Below are 8863 nucleotides of genomic sequence, written 5' to 3' on the forward strand. Positions count from 1 at the left end.
AACGGGAATTGGGCATAGGCCACATCTCAGCCTTGAGATCTTGCGCTAAGTGCACAACTGCACCCACAGGCCCTGTTCTATGGTCTACACCAAAGGAAGGGCTTATGTCAAAGGAGTTAAATTTATTCCCACTGGGGATAGAAGCCAATTTCCTCTGAAATCTTGGCTCTCCAGGCTTCCCTCGCTCCACCCTCAACAAACATGCAGGATATGAAATTGCTGAGGCATTACTATTCCTTACTTCCCTTTGTAATCTTAGTTTCCTTATTTTAAGAAAATATTTTGCCTTGATGATCATTTCTCAATACCTCCTCAGCCCAGGAGCCTCAGAAGCCCCTACCAGGCCAGCTCTCCATCTACAGCAGCTCCCCACCAGGAGGATAAAGCTCTTCCTCATCAGGAGGATGAAAGTCTCTGTGGCTACTATCTCCCTCTTCCTCCTCATCATCATCACCTGCACCCTGGAGTCCAAGACTGAATTATCCTCACGTGAGTGCAACACCTTATTTTCCTTCCAACCTAGCCCCTGTGGAGAAAGAAGCAGGAGTAAGCCTGCTGGGGATACAAGAAGGAGGGGCTAGAAGGAGGTCTGGGGTCTTCTGAAACTGGTTTTGTTCTCTCCCTCTTAGAAAGTCCCCCTTACCTCCAAGACCATGAAGTGAGGACTGACTCTCCACTCCCTCAGTTCATCTCTCTCTGCTATTAAGAGCAGCCCACCCTACTTGGGGGATATTATCCCCAGGGAGAGAGAGGAGCAATTTGGGGGGACCCTCAAAACCATTTGTCTGCTTGCCTCCCAAAATTAGGGCCATCAGCTTCCAGAGTCAACCCCACCCCATAAGTACAGCCTTGCTTAGGTGTGGGCTGAGGGGAACCACAACAATGGGTATCCCACCTCAGCTACCTTATTTCTTAGGATGAGCTGCCTTTACACACAACCAAAACTATGCCTCACCCTTCAATTTTACCTCATCTCCTTTCCAGAAATGGGGGGGGGGGGAGACAGAGAAGGTTATTGAAATAAAGCTGGTCTAACCTTAATGGGAATCTTTGACTTACCTGAGAGGGTGTTTGGAGCTCAGAGGAATAGGGTAGGGGTGGTCTCAGTGGACCACTTACTCCATTCTTTGGAGAGTGGGGATGCTACTTAGAATGGTACTAGGTAAAAGACCAGGCCTTTCCCTTCCCACCCAAGCATGGCAACCATGGAGGCCACTGCCAGGACACTCCTGGTTCTGTCCAGGTTGGCCATAAACCTTGCACACCTCCATCACTCCACTCCATGACCGTGGTGCCTGCTTGTTTCTCCAGAGCCCTCAGTTGGAAACACCCTTCCTACTACCTCCATAAGTCAAGCTTGACTGAATATGTGATTTCCACTGTTATTACCCTCTTGCACCTCCTATAAGAACCATGAAATTTCAGAATCAGAAAATAACTGGAAAGTTCAGTGATGTTTGATATTTTTTAGACCATGGAATCCTTCTTCAAGTGAAATCTCACTCAGAAACTTAATGTCTAAAACAGCTAGACAGACCAAAAGGGATATATCCCTAAAACTCTACTCCCAAATGCATCAGTACCTCTGAAATAGACCCCAATCCCCCACCATTACCACCAAGGTTCCTAGGAAACTCAGCATAAAAACAACCAATCCAGCCCAGCAGCCTCATTGACAGATGAGCACACTAACAGGGGAATAAAATTTCCATGGGCACAAAACTAGCAAAGGCGAGGGGAGGTTGGGATCTGGTGTCCAGACTCCTGGTCCTTGAGCCTTGGTGTCCACTTCCTTCCTTCTTTGCAGGACAGGGGTTCAATGGGGACACAGGCAGAACAGGCGGGTTGGGAGTGGCTCGGTCTGCACTCCCAACTGGCATATGTCCCTGTCCACCCCCCCCCCGGGATTTCTTCCAAATATTCCTCCTCGGTGGAACATCTGTGCAAGCCTGTCCCACAGGGGTGGTGTCTATTCATTGAGAAGGTTTGGGTTTCACTAATCTTCAATCCAGAATTGAAGATCATCAGCCAGTCTTTCTGGGAGAAGTTGAAGAACAGTTGCTGATGCAGGAGGAGGGGAAGAGGTGCCAAATAACTGAGTCTCTGCACAATCCTATCTCAGGATTGAGGCCACCTCTTCTTCCATCCTACTTCCACCTCTGCAGTGCAGAAACAGCCAGCAGGTATGACCTTTAACAAAGAGTCCAGTCTCAGCTTCCTCCCTTTCTCTTTAGGAGGACCTTACCATCCAGCTGAGTGCTGCTTCAAGTACATTACCCGAGCAATCCCACGTCACCGGATCACAGATTATTTTGAGACCAGCAGCCAGTGCTCGAGGGCTGGAATTATGTAGGTGGCACCCACATACCATACTGGGGGACAAGGAGCCCACAAGGCCTTGGAGGGGTGGTAGGGAGGACCCAGAATGGGGACTCCCCAGAGCACCTCTCAGGTGCAGCAACAGGTGGCAGAGGGGCATCCTGGGGGCGTTCTGGCCTGGCTGAGCCTGTCAGGAGCCAGGAGGAAGCTGACCCCATGAATGGAGAATTATCAGTGGAGGGGAAGAGAAATCAGGAGGGCACTTCCAGGGGTGGGGGCGGGGGCATAGAGACTAGGTGGGTTCAGGGAACCTGGGGGGCTGGAGAGCATTTGTAAGAGAGGAGACTGGTCTTGAGCTGCCTCTAGCAAAGGAAGGAGAAATAGCCTGGGTGGATGAGGAACTGGCTTGGGAGGGCTGACGGGTCTCTCTTCCTGGCTGCTGGATGCCTCAGTTGGTAACCCTTCTCCCTTTTGTCCCACAGCTTCATCACCAAAAATGGCCATTCCATATGTGCCAACCCCAGTGATGACTGGGTCCAGGACTACATCAAGGACTTGAGGAGAAATGAGTGACCCAGATGTAGTGGAGGAGGGCGCAGCCAGCCATCTTAAAGGGAAGAGACCACAGCTCCCCTCTTAGCTGCAGCCCTCAGCCCCAGTCGCCTCTTGGGAGCTGCCTTGCCTTGAATTAAAGACCTTGAATTTCATGCCCTCCTGCCTTTGCTTATTTCTACAGAATCTAATCATTGGAGCCCAGCCAGGGTGGCACCCTTGGCATCAGCCTTCGCTCCACAGAAGTGTGCAGCTGCAGGTGCAAAGAGCAGATCAGGCCTGTGATGGGAGTGGTGGGAACCTGTGGCCACATTTACACTATCATCATCATGATAGCAGGTACCATTGTCAGCGCTTTCTACTTTCCAAGCAGTCTGCTAAGTAGTCTGCTAAGCAGCCTATGTGCATTATCTTATATGAGCTACACAAGTGTAAAGCTAAGAGTTATCACCTGATTTTGCAGGTTAATTTTCATAAAGCCTTCATAGCAGCCAAACTTCAAAGTCCTTTGTTCTGTGCTGCTCCCAAGGCCCTTGTTTCCAGCCATCTGGGATTAAGAATGGTTTGTGGACATATTTTATCCAACCTTTCCCTATGCTTATATACATCTGGTTGTACTATATTGTTATCCTCATTTTTGTATCCTCCACAAGGCCTAACAAAAAACCTGGCCTCTACCGGGCAATCAGGAAATGGATGGATGGATGGATGGATGGATGGATGGATGGATGGAATTAGGCAGGAATCAAGAGGAGGCTATGCTCCATGAATAACACCTAGCTGCCCCCAAAGGCTCCCAAACCCATCTTCAGGATTCAAGGAGGAGCTCTGCGTCCTCAGAATAAGAACATCCCCAGTGTAGGCACTGTGGCTATCCTTCCCAAGACCAGGGCCAAGAGGAGGCTTGTATGCTAAACTTATAACCAGGCTTCTTCAGACCTCCTTGCCTCCATAAACAGCAGCCAAGGGGGTACCCCATATACATACCCTTCCTACCCTCATAAAAAGCCATAGCTTCACCACCACTAACTGCCTTGAACCCAGCAGGACTAAATGCATTATATAACTTTTCTCTATTTATAAGCAGCCATGCCAAACAGCAAGCCCCATCAGGATCTCCACCTGCCCCCGTCTCCCTCTACTCTCATTTACTGAAACACTTCCCTATGTGCCTCTAAAGTTCACAGTCCATCGATGGCAAAACTCCCTGTATCTTCCATCTATTCTCTGAGCTTTGCCTTCAACGGGGTCCTCAGGCAGTCTGGAGAGAGAAGATACTGAGGGACAGGTCAGCCCTAGTCAAGGCTGGGCACAGAAGCCGGAACTCTGGGACACAGAAGCAAGTTGTCAGGTGCATGAGGGTGGAGCACCCTCTGCTGGACATAATTGGCACAGTGGCAGTTTGGATAAACCCATATACAGGTACACAGGAGGAATGGCCAAATAGACCTAAAACTGGTTTGGAGTCCAAGGTCCAAACAGATTTTAAAAAAAACAAAACAAAACAAAAAAGCCAAAAACCTCAGCAATAAATGAGGACCCAAGGATCGGCACATTGTTTTTCTCGTTGTATTAGTAACATAATCTGTGAGAGGAAAAATGTGAGCTCAGTCATGTCCTTAGACTGGGGGTGGGGGGGGGCACCCTTTTCAGAGGCCTAAACCCTACCCCTTGCCCCAGACTGTGCACTCTCTAATCCTGCCTTATGTTCACCCTCCCAAAGACCGATCACCTTGGGGAACTGGGAGACAGGTTCCACCCACCCTCCTCCTCCCCCAAGATAGAGATGTAGCAGGTAAGATGGTGAAATCATATGGATCCAGTTTTCAGAACTGCCTGCCTCCTACCTGTGTGACATGTCTTTAACCTCTCTGAGCCTCAGTAGCCTCATTTATAAAACAGTAATAATCTCTGCCTCACTACTGCGAGGATTAAGTAAAATAGGGCATATACAAGGTAGTCAACACAGCACACACACACACCGCATGTTCCCTTTCTCTACTCTCCTTCTCCTGAACTTAAATACTTATTAATCAGCTGTACCAGGCCCCGCCCTCCCTTTCAGCAAACACTGAGGGAGGCACCTCCTCTCTCCCCCACTGGCTCTGAAATGCTCAGAGTCCAGAGAGCCGTGAAGTCAGAGTGGATGACCAGCCTTCCCTGGAAGCTGAAGTGCCCCCCTGAGAGGATGAGGTTCTCCGTGACTGCCTTCTTGCTCCTCATCTTCATCCTCATCCTCACCACTCCTGCTTTGCACGGCCAGTCAAGTGAGTCCACCTGTCCCTGTAGGGCAGGAATGAGAAAGGGGTACAGAGCAGCTAGCAGCGAGGTGATGCCAAGAGCCCTGTCAAGTCTCAGTCATCAGCCACAGGGCCTCTCCCCTCCCGCAGCACACCTGCTGTCCTCAAACTCTCCCCTTTGCAAGCAGAGCTGGGCTGGGGTCCAGATCCCTTCTGGGATCATCAGGCAGTTCCAGGAAGCTGGGTCAAGGGCACGTTAGGAGTCTCAAGGATGAAGAACAGGAATAGTCACTGGTTCGGAGGAGCCAAGAAAGTAACAGAAGAGACAATAATAAACGTGAGCAATTAAAGGAGAGCAAGACAGGTGGAGGAGAAGAGCTGCAGTTGCTCTGGGAGAGCAAGATAAACGACATTGGGGAGGCAGCTAGACCCAGGAGTGGGGACTCTGAACATAGACACCCCTTCCTTGTAGTGTCTGGCACAGATCGTTGGAACTATCATGGCAGCCAAAAGAAGGCCCAATGGGATGCCCAGGTGTGCAGTGTGAGGATTTCATGGGCTCTATCCCCATTCCTCAGCCTGGATCTAAGCAAAGTCTATAGAAAAGAGGGAAGGGATTGAAAGATTTTGGAGACACAGGACGCCTGGGACCTGTGGAGAACGAGATTTTGCCCATTCCCTATCTTTGCCTCGACCACCATTTATGAAAAGGACCACATACCCGTCTCCAAGTGCTCTAGCCCTTCTTTCCTCTCTAAGGCTACCCCAGGCAAGTGGTCTGGCAAGACTCTGCTTGTATAAAGTCTCAGGGGAGCAAGGGTCGCACCCAAAACATAATCTGGCCACACGCTCTCAAGATGCCCCTGAACTTTGTAAACTTGGCTGACTACCAAGGTCATGGGTATCACTGTGTACAGAGCTGCATCTGGTGGGTGGCAGGAGGTAACAATGCCCTTAGGGAAGGTCAAACATACCACTGCAATGGGCTCAGTCTTCAAAAAAGACAAAATGGCCCACCCAAAGCGTGCATCATCCAAATGGTACTCTTAAGATATTCCAATCTTGGCCACCAGTTGGAAGCAAGGGGTCAGACTGCAAAGGGATTTGCACTCTGCAATTTTGGAGACTGGGGGAGGTCTCTGCCTGCCCTCTTGTGTGATATCCCCAACTCCCCAACTGATAAGTAATCAGGGGAGCTCAAGGAAAACACAGTGCTAAGAACCAATTGAGGCCAGCATTCTGTCAGCATCAAAGAGGGAGGGAATGTGGCATTTCCAGGCAAGAAGAATGATCATTACTACCATCTGCTCTTAATTACAACAAGCACCGACTGAGCCGTTCTATGTGCCAGGCTCTGTATTAAGGGCTTTACCAGCATTTTCTCAACTAACCCTCACTATGATCCTAGGACATAAGCATCTTTTTATTCCCATTTCATAGATGAGGAGACCTAGAGAAATTTTTAAAATTTGCCCATGATTCAAATCATTTAGTCAAGATTCCTATCCAAGATGTCTGACCTGAATCCTAAATTAAAACACTTTTCTTTCTGTCTAACTTCTCTGGCTCATTGTTCACTCACCCACCTCCCTGACCTCAGCCCCTCTAATGCCTCTAGGATAGAGTCCACACTTCCCCCTCACAACTCAGAAGGTATGCTTGTCCTCCCCACCCTCTCCAATTTCATCTCCTTTTTTTAAAAGATTATTTATTGAGGGATCCCTGGGTGGCGCAGCGGTTTGGCGCCTGCCTTTGGCCCAGGGCGCAATCCTGGAGACCCGGGATCAAATCCCACGTCAGGCTCCCGGTGCATGGAGCCTGCTTCTCCCTCTGCCTGTGTCTCTGCCTCTCTCTCTCTCTCTCTCTCTCTGTGTGACTATCATAAATAAATAAATTTTAAGAAAAAGATTATTTATTGATTTGATAGAGCACAAACCTGGGGGGGGGAAGAGGGAAGAGAAGCAGACTCCCCACTGAACAGGGAACCCAACGAGGTGGGGTACAATCCTAGGACCCTGGAATCACAGCCTGGGCTGAAGGCAGACACTTAACTGACTGAGCCATCCAGATACCCTAATTTCATCTTTTCTTACCTCCTTCTTACATTGCATTCCAGCCATCTGCAACCACTCAGCACTTCCCACACACACACAGCTTCCCCCGCCTTCAGGCCTTCATACCTTTCTTTCTTCTAGACCCTACAACCCCTTTGTCTCAATCCTGCTCAGCCTTCAAGAATCAAGTAATGCACAGTGTACTAGAGGACTTCTTCCCCAGCCACCCAGGCTGGGTTAGCTGTCCCTAATTCTGTTTCCGAAGCACATTGTGCCAAATTCTATTCTATCCCAGGCCACATTCTACTGTCATATTTATCTTTTCACTTTCCCTTTTCACCCTGACTAGACTGGGGGATACTCAAGAGTAGGAACTATGTCTTCCTCAGTTTTTGCTCCTTTAGAGCTTGGCACGTAACAGGGGCCCAATACATGTTTACCAAACCAAACCCTGGTTCGCCAGAAAATGTAAAAAACCGAGTCATTTGCATTTGATGAAACTCATTTCAGAGGCTGGAGATTCTACATGTACATCCTCCCCCATTTTTCTCACTTTTTCCATTACCCATCAGTCCCTGCTAACAGATGGCTTTGCCATCAGAGGCGTGGAATGCAATAAATGGGAGATAAAGGTAGGCAATTATGGGCTCCCTCTATGTCTACTTGACTCAGTTTTCAATGTGATTCCCTCAGAAATTCCTGAATCAGTTAACAACTCTCCCACCTGCTGCCTGAGGCATCATGAGAAAGTTTTCCCAAAGAAACTGGTGGCGGGATACAGAAAGGCCCTCAACTGCTACCTGCCAGCAATCATGTAAGCATTCCCTGCAGATGCTTCTGTGGAGGGGGAAGGGGAACCTAGAGCGGGAATGAGGTGCATAGAACTAAGAGTCTCCATGACAGAAGAGGGGGAGTCATGATCAAGGACTTGGGCTTTGAATCTCATAGGGCAAGCCTGGGTTTAATTCTTGATTCTGCCACTTAGAGTTGTGTGGCCCAATAAATGGCAGCGATAATGAAACCCACGCCTGAGTGTCTTGGCTGAGCGGGAAACAGGCTAAAACAGGGATAATGAGGTCTAGAACCCAGACAGGGAGGCCTTCTGAGGGAATTCAGGTCAGAGAGGCCCAGGGAGGCAGTAATGAGCTGAGCCCCATGCAAGCTAGGAATGGGGGAGTGCAGACTGGACGCCTACCCCACTCCATGACCGCTGACAGTCTAACTCTGCCTCCACAGCTTTGTCACCAAAAAGAACCGAGACATCTGCTCCAACCCCCAAGACAAATGGGTCCAAGAGTACATCAAGGATCCCAAAATACCTTTGCTGCCTCCCAGAAACATGGCCAGGGTTAAAAGCATTAGGCCATAGGAAGGCCACACCACAGCTCTCCATGACCATCAGGCCTTGGTGGGAGTCCACATTCGGGAAAGAAAGGTGCAGCTCAAACGAACTAAGGGTGGTGGAAGGGGAGGTGGGCGGGGGGTGGGGGTGATTGGGTGACGGGCACTGAGGTGGGCACTTGACGGGATGAGCACTGGGTGTTATTCTATATGTTGGCAAATTGAACACCAATAAAAAAATAAATTTATAAAAAATAAAATAAAAAAATTTTTAAAAAGAAAAATTCTTTAATTTAAAAGAAAAAAAGAAAGAGAAAGAAAGAAAGAAAGAAAGAAGAAGAAAGAAAGAAAGAAAGA

General features: G+C 48.9%; 2 protein-coding genes across 2 annotated transcripts; both read left to right on the plus strand.

The window, feature by feature from the left end:
- Window positions 1–266: 266 nt before the first annotated feature.
- LOC129516164 (C-C motif chemokine 14-like) lies at window positions 267–3026 on the plus strand. The gene is made up of 3 exons (XM_055335497.1): window positions 267–489; window positions 2235–2349; window positions 2802–3026. Exons 1-3 carry the CDS (start codon window positions 291–293, stop codon window positions 2890–2892), a joined length of 405 nt encoding a protein of 134 aa, XP_055191472.1. The 5' UTR covers window positions 267–290; the 3' UTR covers window positions 2893–3026.
- Window positions 3027–4979: 1953 nt separating this feature from the next.
- CCL16 (C-C motif chemokine ligand 16) lies at window positions 4980–8628 on the plus strand. The gene is made up of 3 exons (XM_055335486.1): window positions 4980–5138; window positions 7859–7979; window positions 8402–8628. The coding sequence occupies exons 1-3, from the start codon at window positions 4982–4984 to the stop codon at window positions 8532–8534; spliced, it is 411 nt and encodes a 136-aa protein (XP_055191461.1). The 5' UTR covers window positions 4980–4981; the 3' UTR covers window positions 8535–8628.
- The last annotated feature ends 235 nt before the right edge of the window (window positions 8629–8863 follow it).

Source organism: Nyctereutes procyonoides, unplaced genomic scaffold, assembly GCF_905146905.1.
Source record: "Nyctereutes procyonoides isolate TBG_1078 unplaced genomic scaffold, NYPRO_anot_genome, whole genome shotgun sequence".
In the NCBI taxonomy this organism is placed as follows: Eukaryota; Metazoa; Chordata; class Mammalia; order Carnivora; family Canidae; genus Nyctereutes; species Nyctereutes procyonoides.

Bases quoted from the DNA above. Each gene is read 5' to 3' on its own strand.
- CCL16 (XM_055335486.1), top strand. From the start codon at position 4,982: ATGCTCAGAGTCCAGAGAGCCGTGAAGTCAGAGTGGATGACCAGCCTT. The intron at 5,139-7,858 runs GTGAGTCCACCT...TGATTCCCTCAG, and splicing joins TGCTTTGCACGGCCAGTCAA to AAATTCCTGAATCAGTTAAC. The intron at 7,980-8,401 runs GTAAGCATTCCC...CTGCCTCCACAG, and splicing joins TGCTACCTGCCAGCAATCAT to CTTTGTCACCAAAAAGAACC.
- LOC129516164 (XM_055335497.1), top strand. From the start codon at position 291: ATGATCATTTCTCAATACCTCCTCAGCCCAGGAGCCTCAGAAGCCCCT. The intron at 490-2,234 runs GTGAGTGCAACA...CTTTCTCTTTAG, and splicing joins CAAGACTGAATTATCCTCAC to GAGGACCTTACCATCCAGCT. The intron at 2,350-2,801 runs GTAGGTGGCACC...TTTGTCCCACAG, and splicing joins TGCTCGAGGGCTGGAATTAT to CTTCATCACCAAAAATGGCC.